The following is a 26,293-nucleotide window of genomic DNA, read 5'->3' on the forward strand; positions in this document are numbered from 1 at the left end:
AGGGACATAAAAATATATCAAGCAACAAAAAACACACTCCTTTCTGATCTCACATAGTACATGTTAAAGGGATATTTCAACATTTTGGCAAATTTGCCTATTGCCATAATCCCTATAGAAGTAGGTTCATTCCCTTTAATTGTCAGTGTGTGTCAATGTTTTTAGATTGGCGGGGCAGAGGCATGAGCTGCTCAGCTAATGCAATGGAGGCCACGAGAGCGTTTTGGCATTGTTGGATTATGTATTTGATGAGTTTGATGAGGGAAAGGCAAAAATACTGTGCGCCATGCAGAGCTCACAGTTTGCACTGACAACTAAACAAAAAAACTGAACAGGCCGAACCGACCTGCTGATAAATGACATGTCAGCAGCACGTCGGATGACGCTTCTGAGGAAGACTGGAGTCACAGTTGAAACTGTCAAGCAGGTAACACCATTCTTGATTTCATTGTCTGAACACAAGAAAAAAATAATATAATAAGACAAAATGAACCTAATTAATCTAATATGTTGAAATATCCCTTTAACTCTGACATTACAATAGTTGAGCAGTGTACAATACAATCATATTTCTCATTAATACTGCCACGTTCACACCGGCCCTTAATCAGTGAACTATTTATTCTAATGTCCTGTGCAGAGATATAAGAAGAATTTGATATTCTATGAAACTATAATGACTTAAAATATGTTCAACTCCAATCAATCCAAAGTCAGTCATTCAAGGTATCAGTGAGTGGCACTGAAATGAAGGCAGTGTCAGCTTTGTCTGCGTTCTTCACTGAAACTACCAGTAGCTACAAAACGCTACGAAATGCTAAAAGTAACTACAACTTGTAGTGAGTGTCCTTTCATACATAAAAAAAGGTGTGAAGACATAATATGTGAAACCCAGTCCCCAGTAGGCAGCCATGCAGTTACTAATCTATCAGTGTAGTTACTTATCTTCCAGTGTAGGTGTGGGAGGGGCTATGGAGCCCCAGGAGGAGAGACTGTAGTGAGTCCTCTGTGCCTTCATGATGCAGCCGGCCCTGTCTGTGTAGCAGGAAGTCTCTGTCCATTACATGGTCGTCCAAAGAGTGGCACTCATGCTTCTTTTGTCCCCAACAGTGTAAGTGGGTGTCTGTGTTTTCAGAATCTTTGTCCCACCTTGAAGTCACGCCCTCCTTTGTCCGGGTTCCCACTGTACACTGTTCAATGTTTTCAGCGTCTAAACCATTAGCAGCGTACCGGTGCTAAGAGTAGATGGTGATGACCTCTCGACCTCCTCCACGAACCAACAAGACACGATCCAACCCCTCCATCAGAACCTCCAAGAACTCCATATCTGAGAGACGCACTCTGGTTAAGGACAAGATTTACGGTAGTGAGACATGCCACAAGAATTATTTCCACACAATTTAAACATCTGTATCTTCTTAATTTAATCTGTAAACAGTCTGAGCTTTAAAAAGAGTCCTGGTTTCCAGCTTCCTGGCATCATGCTAACCTGAGCTGGGAACGTGTTATTCTAGCTTAATAGTTTGTAAAAAATCTTCTTAACTATTATTATGCACCAAATATTTCAATACACAAACATTTAATTGGCGGGTTGACTGAATGAGCGGCTCAAGGATACAGTTCTCATCCCCTTTCTTGTTCTTCGGTGGTCCTGGCATGTTGAGCAGAACCAGATCTGAGTTACAGGAGTTTTTGACGACCACCTCGTTGAGCTTCACAGCTGTGTGCATCCTCCGTACATTGGACTGGTTGCTACAATGAAACCAGAGAAGTTAATGGCTGAAACAAATCCTGCCATGTCTCACAAAGTTTGAGATCAGTTTCAGCATATTGTCATTCAAAGCAAATACAGGAGATGCAAGTAGATTTTTACTGCATTGACACTTATGCAAATGGGACTCATGAAGGGCTTCCACACAAGGATAACAGACAACACACACACACAGATACAAAGACTTCATGCACATGCAAACAGAAAGTGAAAACATAAAGTTACTTACAGATTCTCCCATTCCCTAGAGGAAAGGAAAATAAACATATTTAATATTCAGGCCAAAACGACTGCTGTTAATCTCTGACTCTACAAGGCTCCCGTTTTTTTTTTACCATTTACAAATGACAGTAACTCACAAGACAGCGTATTATGCAGTAACTTAATCTTGACAAATAATGAGCCTGTATCAGTTCATTATAACTTGTTTATAAGTGTTTATGATTTGAAGCAATACCAACCAAATTAATAACCTAATTATAAACCATTTATAAATCCTTTATGAAGCTAGTGGCACCAATAGTAATGATAATGAAAAAAGTGAAAAAATGTGCAATGATAAAAATAACCATCACAACAAATACTTCTATTGTTTGAGTGTGATCAGCAGGGATTCAGAGGCTGTGCAGGTGAGCTGGACCTACTTACGGTTTCATATTGAACATGTCTTTAACTGCCATGCCCTCTCTCTGTCTGTTCCTCTCGTTGATCAGTTTGTCTTTGGTCCAGGTCATGTGGACACGGTCTGGCGTGGCGCCTGCGGCGTTGTCGTTCGCTGTAGAATGAGAGGCCGTGTTGCGGTCGTGGATCAGCTGGGCCTAACAATGGACAGGTCAGACCATAAACAGACAACTTATCAAATACTGAGCTTTTCAAGCTGGAGTGAGAGATTTCACAGGATTACATGTCATTCAGGAAGAAAATATTGTGTCATTAATTAATAAACATTTGTGATAAACACATGAAGGGGAAACAAAGGAGCTGTTGATGTTAGAAACGCAGCCAGGTGACCGGCAGTTTATTGGTGATGAAAGTAAATGCAGGTTTGAAATGAAAACACACACAAACGCCATCTTTGTAGACTCCCTGATGGTGTATTATTGTGATATCTGACGGTCACCACACACCTATGGAAATGAGCATGAATGGAAATGAAGACACATGAATAATGGTAAAATGTTCACGGTGTGTTCAAGTAAATAAAAAAATAAAAAAATCGGCCGTGTTTAGACCTCAGCCTCCCTTTTCTGATGCAACGTTTACTATCAGGAAATTAATAAAAACACTCCATCACCATTTAGATTTTAGCCTGAGTCTGCTGGTTCAATAATAAAATCGACTGTATTGCCTTCTCTTATGTCCGTCTGCAATTGTCTATTCAAAATCTGAAAATCTTTGGGGCCGTATTTTAATCTTAAAACTGTATAAATCTTTGACTGCATTTTTATCCATTTGTTCTGCTTGTACATCAACTCACATATTTATTCGTCATTAGACGTGTAAATGAATCACACTGAACAGTGAAAGTGCAATATTTGAAATGTGCAATTTTGACTGTCTTACTGTATTGGTACTGATGTGAGTGTGTGATGCTTTAGTGTTGTGTGAATCAGTGATTAGATGTTGTCGTATGAGTCATGTACATTGTTTTAGTTATTTATTCTATTTTATTCTCTTTATTTATTCTCTCTTTTTTATGAGTCCGTACCTTGACTGTGCACCTTATTTTGTTGTACACACATGTATAATGACAATCTTCATCTTGAAACATGAGGAAGTGGATTAAATGGTTAGTTGTCCTCCAGCAGCAGGTTGATTGGAAATGTAGTGGTGGTGGCACACTGGTTAGCACTATGACCTCACATCAAGAAGGTTCCAGCATCGATCCCCAGGTCTGGGGCCTTTCTTTTCTGCTCCGTGAGCCTGTGTGGTTTCTCTGTGGGTACTCCAGCTTCCTTCTACAGTCAAAAGGTTGATTATCCGAGTGACTCTAAAGTCTGCGACCCTTCATGGATAAGTGGTAGCGATAAAGAACGGATGGATATGAAAATCTACAGCTGGGATCCTGGTGAATAAAGGCACTGAAGAATTTGTCTTCCTCTAGTGGTAGCTTTTGGTCTCTGTGTCTCTCCAGTGTACAGTGGATGAAGGAAAAACCGCAGTGATGAAGATGATGTCATCTTCAGAAAGATTGAGCCCAGACAATGTGCCACTGAGCTGAGCTTCTGTTGGTGACGTGGATGGATTATGATGATGAGGTAGGATGGTGTGAGACATGGATGGAGTGACCGCACTACTGTTTACAAGCTGTTATGGTTGCCATGGCTACCTCATCTTCTGGTATGCACTGGATGTTGAAGCGTTGGGCGTCAACACGTGACGACCTCTTCCTCTTTATGGACCCACGAGATATATCTGTGATGCTCTGAATCTGAGCCCGTCGTCCAATCACAATGCAAGGTTGGGAAAAGAGTTGGAAAGTTCAACAACAGAAAAGACCACGAGGAGTTGCACTCCACCTACTTCTGAGTGCAGTCATTATGTGTGCATCACATAATAACAGTAGGAAAATGCCTTACATTCCTAAATTATACATGATTGATGATAATTTAGCATTTCATCATCATTATAATGCCTGTTTATGACACGGGTCATAAGCAGCAACATTAGTCACAGTTTTTACCAGCTGTTTACAGTGTGAACTGTACCTCTCTCTCCCTCTCAGTGCGAGACAGCTGCATCTGTTTGAGCATCTGAGTCCTCTGCTCCATCATCAGCGTCTTCTCATAGGTGAAGGCTGAGATGTCACTGTCATGCTGCAGCGACAGACAGAAGAATGTCAGAGTTGAGTTATTTGCTGTGATTGATATTTATATCTAGAGTAATTCAGTGTCATCAAGTCGATAATCATTAACTCTAAACTCTAATTAGCAGAGCAGAGAGTGTCACTGACTGACTGAATGAATGATGTGGAGAGAGACTAACCATTTCCACCACCTCCACCACTGCATCCAGTCGTAGGTGGTAGAGAAACATCTGGAGGTCTTTCTTCATCTGGATGGAGTTGTCATCCATCTGGGCTACTGTGAAGATTCTCATTTTGCATTTCCTCCACACCTAGAGTACATACATAGAGACTGTGTCTGAAATCACCCCCTACTCACTATATAGTGACCACGCTATTTTGTAGTGGTGTCCGAATGTTTAGTGATATTAATGTTCACTATATAGTGCACTCAATGTATCACACACAATTCACCGCAAAATGTAGTGAACATCCGATGGTCACTAACTGAAGCAAGATATCCCATCATGCATCGCGGTCACAGATCGCCATTATGATCGCGGTTGGAACGTTTTAATTATGCGACATAATAAATACGTAATTAACTGTGTGGCGGAGTAGTGTCCCAAAGTGTTTTTTCATTTTACCAGTAAGTTCACCATATAGTCAACTACACTGAATTATAGTGAGTAGTGAATGAGTGAGCGATTTCGGACACAACCAGAGTCTTTCCTTTGTTAACTCAAGTTCAAAAAGCTTTATTGTCCACAAAGCTTTATTGTCCATCGCATAGTGATAGAAAATTGTTTCCATTTAACACATAAAAACACTAACCACATTTGAACCCATTATGCATAAAATCACAAATATAGATTTTATGCATTGTGGGTTCAAATGTGGTTTTTAACATTTTACAAAAAAGCTGATAAATAAATTAAAAGTTAGAAGAAAAAGACAGTGTAGATAACAAACGCATAAATACCTTGTGCTGACTGAGTAAAAATGGCAGCAGCATGAGCAGTCCGCCATCGTGTACGATCCACCACACGTCTACATTTCCCTCCAGAGGCTCCTTGTTGCTGGGGAAGTGGTCAATGTTCTTAGCAACCAGCAGAGCCTGATGTGCAGACGTTGTCTCTCTCACGGTTTCTGAGGGGAAAGACATGAACCAATATTAAATCTAAAATTATAAACCTATGCTAATAAAGTTGTTTGAAGAAATCTGATATCACATTGCATCTTGCAACATACGGAACAATGTACGAAAATCAAATGATTTGTTTGATGACAAAGGCCCTTTAAGATGCTCCTGTGTATTTTACCTATGAAATTCCTCCTTGCAGAAGAGTCCCGGGCTTCTGTCCACCCTGTGGGCCAGGCCATCAGGACAGCGTTGTGTTTCATTCCTCCCAGTCCTGCTGATTGGATGAGCAGAGAGAAACCGTCTCGCAGGTTGGACGAAACCACCACATGGGAGAAACCCTTGGTTCGCTCTGCAGCCATGGCAGCTTTCAGGTTCTGTGGAGAAGGGAGGTGTTAGTTAATGAACATTTAATTGTAACATATTAAACAAATAAAACAAAAGGACATGTGAGAGTGCCTTCATCATGCTGCCCAGTCTGGTGCTTGTAAGCGTAACCTTGCGTAACCATGATAATGTTGCCCCATGCAGTTCTTGTGATTTCTGGATCACTATCCCATGGGACTAAATCTGTGAACCGTCTCTGTGATAAAATATTGACAAAGACTCGGCTTGTAGCACTGACAGTAAGTCACACTGGGAACCCTCTTTTTGGCATCGTTGCACGTGGACCAAGCTTATAATTTCCTGCCTCTGACTTGGTCATGTCATGTTGGTCATGCCCTGCAAGACACCTCCCCTGCTCCCTATGCAGACTGGATGGACTATGGACTCCCTTCCCTGGCTGGTTGGCTTATGCCAGCCTTTCACTACCCGCCTCCCTCTTCACCTCTCACCCATGGACCCTGTTTGTTTCTTTTCTTTAGTTTAAGTTTATTCTTTATTTCTTTCTGATACACCATAATTTATCTCCCTCGGTGACCTAAATGTTCTGTATTGTTTGGTTTATGTGTTATGTTTTTCCTTTATAAAACCTTAAAACTTTGCACTTAAAAAGCTGAAGTAAGTTTTGGCTAACTTCTTGTCAGCCGATGGAGTTAGCAGCCCCCGCCCTCGTCATGGATCTATTGGTCCTCGTCCCTATGTCACCACATTCACGCGCATCCCTTGGCTGCAGCCCTTCATGCCGTCCTCATCCTCATTGGATAAAGGTTGTAGGATACAAAGAAGTATACAAGAAGTTTTCTCCTCGGCTTACAGCAGAGCGACTGACAGACCCGTGTTTCAGACCAAACACTCTATGTAAGTGATGCTGTCGGAAGATATAACTATTTAAGACTTATATTAACACAAATATTCCGCTTACTTCTGCTTTAAAAAGTAAAAATAAATAAATAAAAAGACAAGACTCAGATTGTCTACTATTGTCTACTCTCTACCTGCTGAACATTGAGGTATAGATGTTGACTTAAACAACAGAGACTCCATCAGAAGACTAACCAGCGAACCCAGAACACACCTGCTCTCCGGTCTTGGCGTCATTACCCCGGGTCATGAACGTTCCCTCCAGGACTGAGCAGACGATGGTCAGGCCCTTCCCTGCTTTGAGCTGTGTGGTGAGTGACAGCAGACGGGGATGTTTCACCTCCATCTCAGGGTTCAGCTTACACAGCACCAGCAGCTGAGGCCTGAGGAGAGGATTTGACAGTAGGAGACAGAAATGACTACAAAGTAAGCACTATAACTGATCCAGAGCGACTACATACTGCATAGCCTGACTGAATATAATAATTGAAAAATGTGACATGGATTGCTTACTTTAACAGTAATAAGGATGAATCAATACCATTATATTTTGCCACTATAAATTGATATTTCATAATTTAAATGATTGAATATGTTGATTAATCAGGAGAATAACAAATAATGGTTAATAGACAACTAGACTGTAATTTCACAGAGCCCATAGTGGCATCCAAAACGCAAATATAAAATACATATGTAATACTGTATATAAAATGTGTTTGTGCTTACCTCCAGTTTTTGGTGTGTGGTGGAGCCTCCTCTAGTCGGGTGAGAGCATAGCGTGCTGCATTTAAGGACAGGCCTCGGATACCGTCTCCCCACTCCTTCACTGCCCTGCAACCAAACAGTCCAAGTCAGGAGGGGTCACTTCTTCATCCAAATGTATGTGCATGTATCAAATGTAAGTATCCTTTACTAATGTAAGTAATTTATTTATATAGCACATTTCATACACCAGGCGTAGACTCAATGTGCTTCACGTGATACAGAAAGACAAAGGAGGACACGATAAAACACATACAGTACTGGATCCTGACACAATAGAAAGACATTTAGGATTACAATAAGGCAGTATGATGAAGACAAACAAGACACAGTTTCTCATCTTGGCGAATCAACTTTTAGTACTCTCACAAGGGAACCTTAACTAAAAGCTTGCTTAAAAAAAGAATGTCTTTAGCTTGGTTTTAAAAGAAGACACTGTTAGATCTGACCGAATTTCATAAGGGAAAGAGTTTAGTTCCAAAGAGTGGGACCATAATAGCTGAAAGCACCATGAGTTGCTTTAAGGTGTATCTTGGTACTGTGAGGAGCCCTTTGTTTGACGATCTAAGGCATTACACACCTCCTGGGTGTTCAATCAGTAAGCATGTCACAAAGGTAGGAGGGAAAATGGAGAAATTAAAGAACTTAGGCTCACCCTCTGTACTCAATGTACTTGTAGATACATCCTGCTATCACCATGGCAACCAAGGCGTAGTACCAGGAGCAGACAAACATAAGGGAGAGACACAGACTCATACCCAAGAAGGACAGGGTCCTGTGGAATAAACACAAGCACACACTCAGAAATACACTGTTTGATGATCATCACTGTTGATTTAGCTGGAGACTCTTCTTACCAGTGATAGAATTTAAAACGAGGTCTCCAGCTGGGCGTCTGCAGCAAAGTCTGGACAGCACAGGCCAGGTTGACAAACAGGTAGCACATGAGGAAGAACCTGAGCAGGAAAGAAAGAGTGTAACTCCATGCACAGCATTCATAGCACATGGTGTAGAAAGTGTAGCCATTTTATTTTGTCTTTTCTAGACTGTTCACCAATGTACATGGATAGGATGGGGGCCACGTTGTCCAGAGAAGCAATGAGGATTCCGATCTCACAGATCCCGACTGTCAGTAACAGAGCCCAGGTAGGCTCACCGTTGGCTTTCCCATGGCCAAACACCTGAGGAGCACAGAGAGCAGAGGGAGAATGACTCTACAGGACAGGTGGAGTTGAATGGCAGAAACCCAATCGTACAAATACAACAACACCATCAAGGTCCAACAGTATGGCATCCGTCTTATACAGGTCCATTTTTCTTTTCTTTTTCAACTTTGTACCACAGACAAACTGTGATATTAGGTGAGATTGCTTGGTGGCTTTTTGAAATTAATCCAATTATAATACATCATATCAAGAGCATACATATTGTAGATATAACTACTGAAATGTATTCAACATAGCAGTTATAACAGGTCATTTGTCACACCGACGGGCATTTTGTTTCAGTGTGACCACAGCATGAACCAGCCTATTGCTCACTCATACAGAGATGACTGGGATGAATATGGTCTCAAGTCTCTCTTTCCCCATCAGATTAAGAATTAGTGCCATGAATGGACACCGTCTTGCCCAATGACAGGGGACATTTCATTCATTATTATTTGACATTGTGAATATTTACTGTAGATCCTTCTGTCATCAGAACTGAACTGTACTGTGACAGGAGGAGGGAAGCAAATGAGCCAGTGACTGACCTGTAAGAATGGGACGATGCCATCCCGAGCTATGGCCTGTAACAGCCGGGGGGCACCGGTGAGGCTCTGAAGCCCTGCCCCGCAGCAGGAGAAAAAGGAGCCAATCACAATCACCCAGGGGGACGGCCAGGCCAGAACACCAAGCACTGGGGTCTTCTTTACCGAGTCACCAAACCTGAAGCACCCAGAGACATGTATTACCACAAAGCTTTTATTCAAGCACATGTGAAAAGAATTGATCTGAACAATAACTGAATATAAAACATATGCATATACATATGAACACACACACACGTATAAAAAGAAAAAAAAAAAACATTTCACTTTTATTGTCACTACAGATTCTGTTTGTGAAAACAACTATTTTCAAACGCTTTGAAACTCCCACAACAAGCTGCAAAACACCAGTGCACCACTGATTCTTCCTCTGCTGGGTTACAATTAGTGGGAAGTCAATCAAAAATAAAATACACTTACTTGTCTCTCAGCACCACTCCTTCAATACAGGCTCCAAACATCACCACAAAAGAGATGTCTGACCAACAAGTTAAAATGGAAATACATGCACTGTGTGTTTGGTAAATGGTTCTACTTATATTGTGCTTTTCTAGTCTTGTTGACAACACAAAGTGCTTTACACTACCGGCAACTGATCTGTGACGTTTCAGAGAAAGTAAATTAGTAAATTAACAAATAAAAATACTTTTACATATGCTTGTGCACAGATATTTGTACAAATCTGCTAATTTGAGGATACAGATGAAAGAGGTGGTGAGAATAGCCATGATGGTTCCTATTGGGATCGACCTCTGGGCATCTCTGAGATCACCAGACCTGTTGGAACCAGCCATTATACCTGAAATAAACACACACACAGTCCAGATCAAGAACATCAAACCTCTCAAATAACATTAGTTAACAGTTTACAGCATATCAACATCTTTCACCTACCTGTGACAGAGGGGAAGTAGATTCCCACCAGCAGAGTGAAGTAGGTGGTGATGTCATTGAACAAATATGGATAATCGGCATCCTTGTTTGTTTCCTGTGCTGGCTCTGAAGTTTGGTTTGCCTTTTCTATGAACATGCCAACTGGACCATAGTTGCCCCACAGGTTGTCTAAGAGCAAGACACACAGCAAAAAACATCAGCAGCTGCAGGAAGATTTCTCTCCATGGTCATCTGGCCATTAGCTTTCTTTTATGTTGACAGTTGATTATTCAGCCCCCTGGTTTCCTCTTCACCTTTGATAACGCCGCTCAGCAGCCCTGGTATGGCCTGTATTTCTGTCAGGTTGTTTAAGTTGTAGTATTCATCACATGTGGCATTGGGGTATTCCGTTTCACAGAAGAGTTTTTTTACACCCTCTACTTTTGCACAGGTGTCAAACTTCTCATTCTTCAGTGAGCGGTTTCCCAACAAACACACACTAGAGGGAGGGGGAGAGAAAGAGAGACTGTGTTTACCATGGTAAAAGAAGCTGAGATTCTCTGAGATATATAAAAATTCTGTTTAATTACAATTGTTAAAGGGATAGTTCAACATTTTGGCAAATTGGCCCATTGCCATAATCCCTATAGTTTTAGGAGCACGTTCATTACCTTTAATTGTCGGTGCAAGCTATTTTTAGAACGGCGGAGCAGAGCCGCGAGCTGCTCATGGAGGCTCATGGGATTTCTTGGTTTCCCTCATCAAACTCATCAAATACACAATCCAACAACTCCAAAACACTCTGGTGGACAAGTTGTGACTTGCACATTCACCACGCTATGAGATAGGCTAATAACCAAATAGCTTGCACCGACAATTAAAAGGTAACAAACCTACTCCTAAAACTATAGGGATTATGGCAATGGGCCAATTTGCCAAAATGTTGAACTACCTCTTTAATTGTACACTGAGGGAGACTTTTGACAACAGTTTTTTTTTTTAATCGACCAGACACTGTATAAGACAAAGTCCTGCTGGTGCAACATTTTTACACTCAAATTGAAAAAAACAGAAGAACGGGTACATTTTGGGCCAGTAAACTACTATTGAAAACATATCAGCACTCAATGAGAAATGATTCTGTCAGTTCTACTCACGTAAACTCTGGTGGCTCAATAAGTGTCTTGATGACTCCAGCATAAGTGGCCATGATGGAGAGAATCACACAGGCCAGAAACACTAGAGCCAGTTTGTTCACATACCTGAGAAGACAGCAACAGATGTGAGTGCGCACACACACACACACAAACACACACACACACGCACACACACACACAAAGACAGAGACTTACTTCACCCCTACAAACACTACCAGTGCCATAAGGACCAAGCAGCATGTGCCATACACACGCATATTGTTGGCCATTGCTTCATCTTCTTTAAACACTGTAGCTGTTGGAACAATGTAAATCTGGAAATGGGGAGAAAAAGAGAGCAACTGTGTCATTGATGTGTTGGGGGAGTAAATAATTATTATCTGTTGTCTATCAGAGTGGTTACATACCAGCAGAATCTCTATGGTGCCCAGTATGTACAAGGAACCAGCGAAGGTGGTCCCCAGGTAGAAACAGAGTCCCACTGCACCTCCAAACTCAGGCCCCAAGGACCTGGAGATCATGTAGTACGAGCCACCAGCTGCACAGATATTGAATCCCAGTTAGACGACCACCAAATTCATTACTGGACTTTTTAACTTTATCTTGTAAATGTTTGGTTGCACTTTATCCCTCATTTTCATAGTGTTCTAAGAATTTACAAGAAATGAACAAAAGTTTAACTACTGTGTGTATTACCCTGGAGGACAGCTCAACATGCACAAAGGTCAAGTTTGTCTAATCCCCCCAGGGTTGGAAAACATTTTTTCTGAATACTCAGTCTCCGTCTCTGTTTTTACTCACCATGTATTTGCATGTAAAGAGAAGGTAAAGTGTTTTGCAATATATCCACAGGAAGTCTAATAAGGTTGTGTAATGAAGAGGAGAGTGGAGGGCAACATGTGATGACGTACCTGGGACAACTCCATTTGTTGCTATGGCACTCATTGATATGGCTGTGAGCAAAGTCTGCAAGCAGAGAGAGAACTGATGTTACATTCAAGATAGAAAACGATAGAGAATGTGTCAAGTGTCAAAACTGCATAATTTTCACAAAGCAATGTGAAACAGTATCTCCATGCCACCACTGTGGTGTTCAAACATACGCATCACATTACGCTTTCACCCACAAGTTTAACAATATCACTCTTTACTACATAGAGGTATCATTGACGATACAAGTGCAAAATACCAAATACTAACAGTGTGTGTACAATTTTGGCCCACATGTTATAACAAATAAATCAGTTTTCTTTACCATTATTCTGACCTAAAATGAAGTCGTCATTCTAACAATGCGACAGGTCATTTTTATTACGATTAAATGTCAACAATTGTGCCAACCTGAGTTTAAATGTATTTGGCCAAGGTGTATGTCAACTGTGTTGTGCTCACATTGTTCACATCACATGAGTGCAGGGCATTCAAGTTCAAATCACAGTCTCTGTTTGTCCACCTGGAGCTACAATGTATGATCTGGCATTGTAAACAAAACTGATATTCTGCTGGTTTTTCGAGGACTCTCCTGCCATCATTAATAAACACAGCTCAGTTTCAGTGGAGGGCGGGCGGGGGGGAGACACCGATTGGCCTCTACTTGCCTGCTGTGCTGCAAACCTCAGGCACTCAGACGTTCCATTCAGGCATTTATGAAATAACAAAATAGCTAAGAGCGACTCAACTGGTTGTTTGTCCTTCAACAAACATTCATCTTATATAGTGTCTTGGACTTTTGTACTTAGAAATAAAATAAATATAATAGGCTCAAAATTAATGAGGCTGAGAGAACGACTGTAAAAAATGTGGAGAACTCTAAATAATATAACATGGAGAAATTTGAACATGCCTTCCATTGTTATTGACATACAAAAGTCTATTTATTACTAAACCATGTAGAATTGCAACTTATTAACTCATCATTACCTTAACTATTTTACAAGAGGCAGATAAACTGAGCTCCATCATAAAAGATCATAAAGTGTATTATGAAAGAAAGGCTACATTTGTTTGGATTCCACCATGTAGAAAAAAAGACCTCTGTTATCTCTCTGACAACACATCTCCAGGTTTAGAAATATATCCAAAATAAATCCATACGATAATGTCTCATGTTTTTTAATAGATTCCAAACAGAGGTATAAATTCAGGGAATTTGATCTCTGTTTTTAGCCTTGTTGCAGTAGTAGCTCCCAGTGGCTGCACGAGATTTGCTGCGAGATGTTCTTCCGTGTTTACATCATACATCCAATGGTTTACAACGACGAACGAACATCTTGCAGCAAATCTCACGCATGCGCAGTTGTGCACAAACATCAACAGAGCCACTGGGAGCTACTATGCTAAACACAGAAATCCAATACATTTTTTCCGAACAACATTTTAATGTGGCGGCTTCATAGTGTGTGTTTTGGACGATTCAAAAGTGAGCACAATCCGCCACCATTATATGAAAATCTGTTACCAGCTGGACCCCCCCTGGAACTCCAAAAGCGTTTTAATGACTCTGAAAGTTCTCCAAACCCTTCATTGGCATGATGGCAAGTAGAAAATTGGTGAATTATTGATTTTGGGTGAAGTATCCCTTTCGCACCACAGTTTTTTCTAGCGCTCACTATCGGGAAGCCAGGATATTTAGCAGTTGTATTTCTAAATGACTCACACAGATGCAGCACATGGAGACGATAGCGAAGGTTCCCAGGATTCCTGCCGTACCGACGATCCAGGTGAGACGCAGAAAGAGGATGACACCCAGGATGTTCTGCACGCAGGGCAGGTACACTCCGATAAACGTCCCCATCTGTGGGGCCTGCGTGTGGATAAACACACAAACGCATGCACACAAGTGAGAATCATTCTTTACGATACTAAAAGGCTTGTTGAACCCCAATGCATTAACATGACACTTTTATAACCTGCTGTGAGAGCCTGTGGTATTTCATTTCACTCCTTGTGTCATTAAAACCTGAAGAAACCACCCATACAACTGCTGCAAGTGCACAGTAACAGCACTGTACTTAATATCTTACAGTTTCTGTCATATTATCCTTGCTACGTCACACTGCATAAGCACAAACACTATACCTGTATTCCTTCCTTCTCCAAAAACCAGAGCATACGTACCATTTTCCTAGATACAAACACTGTGTCCTGGGCTCTCTCCACTTCACTCAGTTGTCTGCCTAAGTGCTGCGGCATGTCTGACGTGGATTTCCAAATCTCCCACATCTTCTCCCTCTTGCTCCTCTGTCTTTCTCTTCTTCTGTCTCTACTCCCCCTCACCACACCATCACTTCATTGTCTACCTTTCTGATTTTAGTCTTAAGCCTCAGCCGTCCCTCTATGCTGTCTTCAAGGAAAAAAACACAGCTATCATTAAGGAGGGCGGGTGTTGATAAAACATAATCAATGCTTTTACAACAACAACAGTCCAAGGTCCTACTGTCTTTCAACTAAAGACTGTGAGTGTTAAAAAAAGCTTTTACAGACTTGATGATGATTGGATTATGTAACACTCACCGTCAGCATCATCATAAACAGTATAAACAAACTATCAGGCTATCTGACCCTGTCAACCTGACTGAGAGAAGGTGTGCCAGGAACCACCTCCACTCTCCGCCTCCAGCTGGCGCTCAAAGACAGGCTGCCTCGTCACACACACTCCTGGATCTCAGGCTGAGGGCCAAGCTGAGGTCTTGTTTTCCAATCTAGCCAAAACAAAGCATATGAAGGTGACCAGCGTAGGACAGGCTCTCTGCTACACACACCCTTTGAATCCACATCTGCACTTGTATTTGGGTAAAAGAATCACAAGCCTAAGACTATTCGAGACTCCATTTCTGACTCCATGGTGTGTCGTAAAAGAAAAACCACAAAGAAACTGTAAAAGATGTGTGTTAAATCAAAGAAAAATCTGAATCCGGGTCATGTTTTTACTCATCTCATCACAAACAATATGGTTCTATGTATTTACCATACAGTGATGCACAGTCTAGTCTTTATTCTACAAAAGACAAGATATTATTGAGCCCCAGGTGCTGGCTTCATGTTGAATTTTGAACTGCAATTAATTAAGCCTGAAAATCTACAAGTTAGTTTTTTAAAAATGTAGAAGATAAAATACTTTAATCCACTCCTCGCAATACAGTCTATTCTTTATATGTGTTTATGAACAGCATCCTGATGATCAAAGTCTGAACTAGACTACAGTTTAAACTGTAAAAATGTTTTTTTGCCACATCCTCGGTCATACTCTATCTACCATACTCTGACATTCATTGTTGAGGCATTTTTCACTCTGGGTGTTTATTTTTTATTGAAACAATTAAGTTGATTAAATCAGATGTAGATTACCATCAGTGAGTGTTAATGGTTCAACTATAGCAAAACTGTGTATCGTAAAGGAGTCAAATGATCTTTGGTCTGTGGTCTCTAAAGCAAGATGGCAGGCTGCTTAAAAGTCAGAACTAACACTCTCTACCAAGATCATGTGGGCTCCAAATTTCTGTTTGTAAGTATGATGAAAAATCTTCACAGGGTCATAAGAGAAGTTTGTACCATGACCGGGACCCTCATGACTCCATCTTCATCGGCTTCCTCATGCTCACGAACACCCTGGGTCAGGTTGGTGTAGTTGGCCAGCTTATTGAGTAGAGACGACACCATGGGGTTACTGTCCATTTCCTCCTGCAGAATGACAGACAACAATGAATGGAAAAGAAAAAACAGCTTTTTATCCATATTGTCTATTTTATCTTACACTAAAGTTGCATTAGTTGATCTACATATTTTGTAACATTAGCCCTGAAAAGTGCCCTTAATGTAAACGATTTAAACATATAAGGTACAGTATTCATTTTTCTCATCATCTTGTTTGATTTAAATTGTTAGCTGTGCATTGAACACAACATAATGATTTAATCTTCCTTTATCATAGACAACATGAATTTGTTTTAAATAAGCTTCATTTTTTTATGTGCATCAGGAGAAGTATCACTCATTATCTCACCTCAAACAGGGCCATGTTCTTGCCTTCATAATAGTGATCTCCATCATCGTCTGCCTGTAGGAATGGAGTGGACTCTTTCTGGCCGTCATCTCCTATTGGGATACAAAAGGGAAAAACACCCATATATATTATATACCATATACTGTAAGACATACACTGACATAGCAAAGGCACTGAATTGGCTGTCGCTGTGTAGTAGGATATCTGTGCTGACCAATGACCAATTTCTTTCAAAATTGGCAAAAAATATTAATATCCATGAGAAGGGGGAGGAGGGGATCACACTGAGGATGTAGAGGTCTCAAAAACTCATGTATTGTATTAAATTTGATACAAATGGCAACATAGGGTTAACAATACCTTTTATTTGCAGGCCTGCAGTATAGGGCTTTTAGAGACGATGCAGACAGACACGGAACTGACGGGTAAGGGATGGCGGGGGGAGGAGGTGCACAAACAAAAAGAACACGCCAGCAGGTAAACAAAAGAAAAACCGAGCACAAACGCGGGGGGGGGGGGGGGGTAGAAGAAGAAGTAACGGAAGAAATGCAGAACACAGAACACGGACGCAGACGAATTAGCAAAGGACGATGGGAAAACGCGGGAGGAAATAGGACACAGGTGTGGCAATCAGACACAGGTGAGTCACATGAAGTAATCACAGGAGGAAGCACACAGGAAGACAGGACACTGGACTTCAAAATAAAACAGGAAGTAAACAGAGGACGTGCGACAAACCGGTGGGGTTATAATGCATTTCCTAGAACCTTTTCCTTTATGCATTTCCTCAACCCTGAACTAAACCTTATTCCAATCCTAAAACCAAGTCTTATCCCCAGAACAGACATTTAAACCTGTGGGGGCTGGCATTATGGTCCCCCAAAGCTGTTGGATCAAGTGGCCTTCCAGTTTTTGGCCTCAATGCACATGCAAGACAACCTATCAGTCCTTTTCCATACCTTAGTAACAATGTCACAGTATTGCTGAGCAAACTGTTGGACAAATATCTGTAGCCTATGTGTGTTGACTTTAGAGCATTCACTCCCTAACACTAATCTGACTATCAAAAGTAACTATGAATTCACTTTAACAATTACTGCAAACCACACTTTCACTTTAACACTATTGGTTGATTATATCAACCATTAATCAAGGGAATACCTGGGAATAAATGGTTCAGAGAATCATTGAGTGTTAAATCTAAAGATCTCTAAAGCATACATATACTTAAAAGCGACACAGAAGCCTGTTGGGATAGATGTTAATTGTGTAGGGATACCAATGTCAACAGTTTCATATCATTTTATCATTAGCTTGCACAAAATCCTAACTTCCAAACAGCTTCCCATGTAATGACCATGTTGACCAGCAGATGTCCTCATTCCTTCATGTACAACAACAGGGTCATGGATCATTGTATGTTCACTCCTATTTTAAATCCTGCAGAATGACCCTGTTTGCCCAGATGGCAGTTATATCTTTCCCCCTTCATGAGGTCAATAGCGTCAAGGCGTTTTCCTGAGAGGCTGAGTCATAAAAGTTGTTTTTGTATCTCCGGTGTTGTGTTGGTTTCCTTTGGTATAAAGTACAAGAAACCTGTTGAGTTGGTAAACATAATCTGTCTATTGTGGACACTTCACTGGACTTACAGGGCATTGATGTAAAAACATTTTCATTGGTTCCTTAGCAGGTGTATTTGCGATATTCAATTAGTAGATTTTACAAGGGGAATCTCGTGTCATGTAGTAATTAGTCAAACATCAGTCATAAAGATAAGTCAAGGGTCACATAGTCAGTGTATGATGTCACCAATTCATTAGCTCAATGACGCACGCTTCAGTGCATGAGTGAGTGTCAGGCCGGCTTTACATTTTGAGGTAAACAGAACTCAAGGGGGCACTAAAAATAAACTTCCCATTGAATCACTGCACAGCAGAAGTGCTTCTGTTGGCAGGTAGCCCACCACACCGGGAACAATACTATAATGATTAACACCAACTTCTGCTGCACAGAGGCTATAGTTCCTGGAAGTGTTTAGTATTAAGTGTCAAGAGGGAAGGTTGTGGTGTTCTAGGAATGAAATGGACCAACAAACACAATCAAGACATTTTCCCCAAGCTGTTTGGGAGTTGTCTCAATAATCACATGATTATGATAATTAAAAAAGCCATCTAAGCCCTCAAAGGTGTGTATACTGTCAGAAATTGTTTGCGTACCTTACCAAACCAAATGCTACTACATTGTTGTGTCATTTCAGGGTTGGGTTGGTTATTTTCTAACTTAATTTTTTAGAAGTTTATCTGTGGGATATCTCCTCCTGCTCACTGAGGTTACAGACTATGGCCTGTGTTCACAGGAGACAAAAAAATGGTATAGTTGTTGAGGAAACAAACTTAGATTGTGCATAATTTCACCCAAATTAAAAAAAAAATCATAATAAATCATTTTAGTCCAGCAAATCCCACACCCCTCAGCCAAGCAGAAATCCTTCAGTACAAGCAGAAACGATATCAGTGCACTGTGCTTTGGAAAATGATGGTACAGAGATGTCATTGTTTACACAGATGGCATCTTGTCTAATCAGCACTCTTGTGTAGTCTGTGTGAGTGTGTGTCTTTATTAGTAGGCTACTGCAAGTTCTGTGACCTCTAATTTTACAAAGAAAGGTATAAGAATGGAATGTATTGTTGTCTTCATTGGTTTACAGCAGCCTTATTACATTGGTTTTGAAATATTTAACTAGATTTTTTTTTCCAAAGGGATGTTTCTATTTTATTTCATTATCACATCACCATCGAAGGCAGAGATGCTGATCAGTGACAGGTTTTGTGAGTGAGTGTTTGTTTAGGCCTGTATTTAGATTTTGAAGAGGACTTAAATCTGATAAAATCAATAAAGGGGACTGGTGTGATCATGGGAAAAAATATTAAGGTCTGCATAGATGGACTGCTTTTTGAGTGGTAACTAAGACTTGAGTTTGCCTGTCTGTTTGGAAGATGGATCTGTCATACCTGATTGTCAGGTCAGATCCTCCATGTGAGATGCTCCAGTCATTGATTGTGTGTTTTTAAAACTTATGGTGGGGTTTGCAGCCTACCACACACAGTAGAAGAAGTGTTGTGTGTTGCCTACTTTCTGAACAATCAACTTGTTTGAACAACAATTGGGTTTCCACTGTCTGTGAAACATCACAGCATGGAAAAGGGGCAAGGACTTGTACTCATGCAGGTGTCATATTTACATCAGGGCACTCAAAGTCAGCTTTACTTTAAAAGAGATGGGTTTTGCATCCCTGCATCTGAGACAGATGAATGAAAGAGAAAAAAAGATCTGGATCTTCTAAGGTCATTTTGTAACAATAAAAATACACCTACACACTGAGATAGCAGACTTCCAGGAAGCAAACCATTACTCAGTGGTAGTATTAATGAATTCCATTACATCAATGGACATGTCTGAACAGCCCCAAAACTCATTCAATAAACCTGAATTCAAACTGAGATATGCTATCAAAAAAGTTTGACAACCTCCTCATTTCTTCGTGTTTTGAAGTTTAAGTTCAATGAATAACATTAAATGAAACAAAAGGACATGTCTGAACAGCCCCAAAACTCATTCAATAAACCTGAATTCAAACTGAGATATGCTATCAAAAAAGTTTGACAACCTCCTCATTTCTTCATGTTTTGAAGTTTAAGTTCAATGAATAACATTAAATGAAACAAAAGATATACTGTAGTAAACTGCCGGACGTCAGAAGAAGACATAGGTCACCAAAAACTCAAATGAGAGTAAATTAAGCAATGAAAGTTGAGGCAAACAAATCCTACAGATGGCCAAACTGTTGTTGATGACTTACTCTGTCTATGCAAAGACCAAAGTAAAACAACAAGACGATACCTTCAAAAGACAAATGAGACCTTAAACACACCAAGCTGGTCTGGTATCAACTGGACAGAAGGTGAAAGCAGAAAATCTACAAATTCAACATGTTTGTGGAAACTTCTGCAACAATGTGCAACAATTTAGATAAATTAAATGAAAGAAAATCAAATTAGCCTACATAAAGAAAAACTACAAAAATAAGCTGATGTCCACAAAATGGACAATGGTTTCCTACATAGGAACTATTTTGCCAAAAATATATATTATATATACTATATATATATATAAAGGTTGGTACCGTCTGATAGATTTTGTCAGATACTGAAGCTTTAACAGTTAACACAACCCTTTAGTAAATCTGTCCAACACAGAACACGCTACATAGTAAACATGATTTGCTTCCCTTGAAGTGCATAGACACTCTAACAATGTAACAACCGTAATGAACATACTTATGAAACAACTTCCCATCTGACATGTTTATGGCAGCAGCACAGGAACACACTATTCAAGCTCCTGCGTGTGTTGTTTATACAGAAATCCAGTGAAGTTAAGTATTAAAACTCATTATCATTGAAGGATGATACACATCTGGCTGATGGGGGCATCTCAGGAGCCAAGCGACGCCTGCACATTCCTGTGGGTCATAAACTCACTTTGAGGCTGTCTGAACATAGAGCGTACAGATTTACTGCTTGTTAATACTTGACCAGTATGACATGTCCTCTCTTACCTCTCTTCTCTATCTGTCAGGCATAGTGTGTTTAATACAAGATGTCATTATTAATGCTGAAATATTAAGTATTTTTCATATGAAATGATCATATTTAATGTGAATTGGGTCAATTTAGAGAAAAGTGCACAGACAATTATGACCCAGTCAGCAGATTCCCTTCTATCTATAGAGCCTAATACTTTTGGGTTTCCAGGCCAAAGATTCTATTGGTGAAATGCTTGTTTTACATGTGTAATTATTTGGGATATTTGCTTCGATCAGAGACAGACTATAACAAGACTGGGCCCCGCAAAGTGAATTTATCAACCTTAGGTATGCCAAGCAGCTGAAGGACCGTGAGACAGCAAACAAGGTTCTAGTCACAAGGTGTTGTGGGCTCACCTCCAGCAGCATACTGCCTGTTAGGAGGAGTTACCAGGCTGGAGGAAAGAGTAAAGAGATTAAGTCTCTATGATAACAGTCTCTATGATAACAGGATATCTGACCCACAAGCTCCACAGAGCACAGACCTGGAGACTAGACTGGGTAAGCAGCACCAGAGAACGAGTCTCATGCTGAAGAGAGAGCCGGTCAAGAGTTGATCCAGCGGTTGGGGGCTCCTTCTAGGGTGCAAACTGAGAACAAGAGGAAATGACCAGCAAGCTCAAGGTCAGTCGGGCCCTCCAGAGAGAAACAACCCAGCTTACAGTATGGAAGAGCTGTTTAACAGGCCCTCCAACCTGTGCCAGAGGCTGAAGTCTGATAGTGAAAGAGAAGCTCACGGCGAGACACTCAGTCTGGAAGGTTTGAGGGAGAGAATTAGGCAGAAGGATTCAATCTCTCCTGCACTCTCCACCACCTATGGCAGTTATGTTGCACTAGTTGGTACTACACACCACCCAGGCTGGGACACAAAAATTCAAGGTGTGTTTGGTTTCTACCATAAGTGTCAGTAAATAACAGCATTATTACAATTTTGTATTTAAATAACATTAGTTAATTTAACCCTCATTCAAAGATTAAATAATGTAGACTAAATGTGTACCACCCTGCTCTCTTGAATCTGAGACCCAGACTAACCTTAGTTCCTAAACCTATCACTAAACTTAGGCTACTTTTTAATTTCCCCTTAGTTCTTAGGGGGGAAAAAAACTCTTAATGAACCTACATCTTGGTAATTCAGTTATTCCACTTCATTAAAGCAGTACTAAAGAACTTTCAGTTTTGGTTGAGTTTGGCGGCGCCTGTGGACCAAAGCGGTAGTGTTTTGCCTGAAGGAAGACTCCATTTCCCATGAACACTAGCGTGAAGCCCTGTAAATATCCTGCATTAAAATTAACAAAAGACATCAAAACTAAGTTTCTGTTTCCAGTGGATCATTTCAAAGTGAAAACACAAACATAATCCATTGCTAAAGTGCTGTTTTGCCTGTTCCCTCCTTGTTGTGACTCGCAAAAGTGAAAGTGAAGGAAGACTCCATTTCCCATGAACACTAGCGTGAAGCCCTGTAAATATCCTGCATTAAAATTAAAGGGACAACGAGGAGTTTCTATTCGGTTATAAAAAAGTCTCACGTTAATGTGGATGAATCTCCGCTACCCACACTTGTTAATGGGCCCATTTTCGATAAATATATCGTTCTGTCTCTATTGTTATTTTGTTATTATTAGTGGTGGCGGAAATGCTGGTCGAGCCGACCAGCGTTTCCTTCGTGGCGAGTTATGAGAATAACGCCGCCGAACCGCCGTTTATGGTCGGAACTACGGTGGTATGTGAACCTCTTTGAACCTCTGACTTTAATTATTGATGAATGAAAACACGAGTCCGTCTTGCGCCGGTCAAAGAAATGTACGGTGCGCGCGGAGGCTCATAAATGTAGTGTGAAAACGCTTCGCTTTTCCAAAACTCCTCGTTGTCCCTTTAACAAAAGACATCAAAACTAAGTTTCTGTTTCCAGTGGATCATTTCAAAGTGAAAACACAAACATAATCCATTGCTAAAGTGCTGTTTTGCCTGTTCCCTCCTTGTTGTGACTCGCAAAAGTGAAAGTGAAGGAAGACTCCATTTCCCATGAACACTAGCGTGAGAGCAGGGTTCCTACCATGCTCCTCAAAGCTGCTTAGTGCCAGAGAAAGAGATACAGACCCCCTCAGGCCATGACAGAGGTGTCATTCAACTCGTTGTAAGTCGATGTATCATCACAAAAGTTATGAAAATATTTTATGAAGGTTGAAAAGTTCCTTAGTGTTGGTTTAAATGTGGCTAAATCCAAATGTAAAAAAAGATACTAGCTAAACTCCAACTAGCTTCGCAGACTTCAGTAGCTGCCGTCTCCAGCTTGTGAGGCAGAATCATGCAAGCATTAACATCAGGTGTATTTCGTGTGAGGAACGCATTATCCCGCACTAGAACGACGTACTCCCACGGCTACATATGATGGTCTGTAAATAATCAGCATTAAGTTCAACTTTCTTAGGCAAACAAGTGAAGATGGAGCAGAGAGCTAAGGTTTTGCACTGTGGGAAGATTTTCTAAAAGGTTCTACAGCACCTAATTTTCATGTGAAGTTTGTTCAAATCCTTAACTAGAGAATGTGTCTGTAACACTTTTTTGCCAGTCAGCTTCAAAACTGTAATCGCATATTTCACAGCTCCACGTCTCCTAGCACCATCATTGTAAGGTATGCACTCTTATAATAGGCACGCAAACCCTGCACCACAACAATGATGAGGCAGAAGAGCCTAACCATCAATCAGCGTGGTAGTGAGTAACAACAATACACAGTTCCTCCCTAACCACACTCATCAAGCTGCCCTGCAGGTTCTAGCTAGTTTACGTCAAAACCCAGTGTTTGTTGTGTAACACGTGTGCCTGCCATAACATGTATGTTTGTGTCAGAGTGCCTCTGTTTGTACCTGTTCATTTACCATGAATTTGCATTAATGCTTGACTTTGTCACATTGCATGCTGGGGTGGGCTCCATCTCACCCATGACCCCAAACAGGAATAATTGAGGTATTGAAACCTGACCTCCCTGAGGACAGAGGCATGTTTACATACATGTCTTCCAGTTTTCCTACCTGAGTGAGGTACGTTGTCCTTATCGCTGTCCTCTCCAAAGATTTTGCCCAGACTGATAGGTTTGCTTCCCTCAGCTGCGCTGGCGCTGTTGCTGCCATCGTCCGCATCCTCCACCGGCACCACAGTGAAGGTAGGCATGTTGGATCTTTACTTCCCTGTCAGAAAGTATGAAGAGGTCTCCACTGACGTCGACAAGGATGGCACTAGCTGTTGAACTTTCACTCCCACAGGGAAGCGGAAAAGTACATAAAAGGAGTCAAGTGAAAGAAAATAGAGCCCTATTAGGGCCCCAGTGAGGAAAGCTGAAGGTTCAGGTTTGACCACAACATGGCACTCACTTTTTTTTCAAATCTGTTGTTTCCTTTCTTTTTGTAATGTGATCCAGTGGGCTCTGGACTCAGTGTGAAAGTGCCGCCTCCGGCACATGGGGCAGGCCAAAGTCCTCCAGTGTATCTCTTCACTCCCTCTCCTTGTTTCTTTCCCTCCCTTTTTTCTCCCCACTGCTTGAAGACTATTGCCCCATGTGACCATCTATTTACCATATGAAGAGCTGTAGCCCATACATGGAGAACCCTGCAGCTCCTCCTTCCAGCCTGACCGTCCTACTTCTCTCACTCACACCTTTGTAATGCCAAAAAGGTAGACCAACAAAACAGCAAAGTATCTGAAAAAAAAAGTATCCAAAGTATCTCTCCAGTCCGCACTGACTACAAAACAATCAACTCCCTCATATCTAAAGAGGGAAAACACCAGATCCCATCTCATCTGTCATGTTTTCTCATTCCTCTCACACTGCTAGTTTCCGTGTATGATTTGCTCCAGGTAAAGAAAATGGGTGTTAACTTTCCCACAGTGCATTGTGGGTAGCAGTAAAGTGCCAGTGTGGAGAACAGAATGCCACTGCACGCTCTCTTACGTAGACACATTGTGACTGCAAAGGAAACAGCTTGAAAACCTTGGACACTACCTTTCCTCTGTGTTCTGAGTGGCAGCATAGATCACAATAGACAGCCTGGGGGGAAAGCGTTGAGCTTTGAATAACAATGGACACAAGTAAACAAGAATTGTTTCTAGTTTGTGGGAATGATCATGCATGGTTTTCTTAAGGAGCTGGGGCATTTATTTTGATGAAGTGTAAGCTATTGTAATAATGTAATAATGAATGTGTAGTATAGAGTGTCTTGCATCAGTTATTATATTTTCTGTTGGAGATTTCACTGCAGCGGTGTGATATTAAGTGACTGAACCTTTGTTTTCAGGCTGAAACTTTAATGCAACAGAGTGGCTGAGTGCTTCACAAAGGAAGCTTTGTTTTGTCACGAGTCTTTCTTTACACCTTTCTCTTTTAGTTTCTTGAGTTGTATTCAGGAAGCAAATTATACAAATTCTTTCTTTTTTATAAAAAGGTTCAAATATGCAGCCCTGGATTTTCTGGTGAGTTTATTTAATGTCGTTTTTACAACTGTAATGTGTTTTTGTTTTCACGGTGGCTAATACATTTAGCATAATACAATGACTTTACCTGAAGGTGCTGACTTTTCTACTGCAAGTTTTATTCTAGGAGGAGAGCCTTGGCCTAATGCCATGTTATATTTCCTAGCATTTTAACATCTATTCAAAATGGTAATATTTATTCCACAGCTATATGATTTTTCCCAGAGAAGGAGGCTTCTATCAAACAGCAGTTCCTCTCAGTCTTCTAACTTAACAAGATTTTCTAATTTACCTCATTCAGGATTACCTTCAATTAGCTTGTGTTTGCACAGAGTGTATTCTTTGTGCTTTGAGCTCAGCTAAACTCTTGTCTTATCTTATTTTATATTATTTTAGTGTGGCTTAATTTGACTTAATTTGAAATGTTTTCAATTAAAATATTGTTGTTGTGGTCAAGTGTTTTACTTTTTTGAGAAACAGTACAGTAATAGCAATGTCACAAATTTAATATCAAACCAGTGAGGTATGACAACTGCATGAAGTGTTAACATGATTTTTTTGTTTTAGGAATTACAAGATTTGGATTTGTCTTTGGAGAAACAGATTAACCATTTTGCACACAGTGT

The 26,293-nt window shown here is 40.7% G+C and overlaps 1 protein-coding gene across 1 annotated transcript; it reads right to left on the reverse strand.

Moving 5' to 3' along the window:
* Positions 1-1,211: 1,211 nt before the first annotated feature.
* On the reverse strand, positions 1,212-24,439 carry LOC311000459 (solute carrier family 12 member 7-like). Its single transcript, XM_083991180.1, has 27 exons — positions 24,233-24,439; positions 16,553-16,644; positions 16,102-16,230; positions 14,207-14,353; positions 12,462-12,516; positions 11,958-12,088; positions 11,746-11,864; positions 11,551-11,655; positions 10,708-10,892; positions 10,415-10,582; positions 10,221-10,319; positions 9,941-9,998; positions 9,464-9,638; positions 8,770-8,888; positions 8,565-8,663; positions 8,363-8,482; positions 7,672-7,776; positions 7,157-7,325; positions 5,879-6,074; positions 5,539-5,705; positions 4,757-4,888; positions 4,480-4,587; positions 4,101-4,202; positions 2,420-2,589; positions 2,001-2,015; positions 1,619-1,752; positions 1,212-1,327 (listed from the first exon to the last, which is right to left on the reverse strand). The coding sequence occupies exons 1-27, from the start codon at positions 24,369-24,371 to the stop codon at positions 1,236-1,238; spliced, it is 3,330 nt and encodes a 1,109-aa protein (XP_083847306.1). The 5' UTR covers positions 24,372-24,439; the 3' UTR covers positions 1,212-1,235.
* Positions 24,440-26,293: the final 1,854 nt, after the last annotated feature.

This window comes from Trachurus trachurus (genome assembly GCF_905171665.1).
Source record: "Trachurus trachurus genome assembly, chromosome: 17".
In the NCBI taxonomy this organism is placed as follows: domain Eukaryota; kingdom Metazoa; phylum Chordata; class Actinopteri; order Carangiformes; family Carangidae; genus Trachurus; species Trachurus trachurus.

What these genes read in the sequence shown, in the direction of transcription:
- LOC311000459 (XM_083991180.1), bottom strand. Translation starts at nt 24,371, where the DNA reads ATGCCTACCTTCACTGTGGTGCCGGTGGAGGATGCGGACGATGGCAGC. An exon ending in GCACCATAGAGATTCTGCTG is followed by an intron (nt 11,865 to 11,957) that starts GTATGTAACCAC and finishes CCCCATTTCCAG; the next exon opens with ATTTACATTGTTCCAACAGC. An exon ending in TGGTGGAGGTGGTGGAAATG is followed by an intron (nt 4,588 to 4,756) that starts GTTAGTCTCTCT and finishes CTGTCGCTGCAG; the next exon opens with CATGACAGTGACATCTCAGC.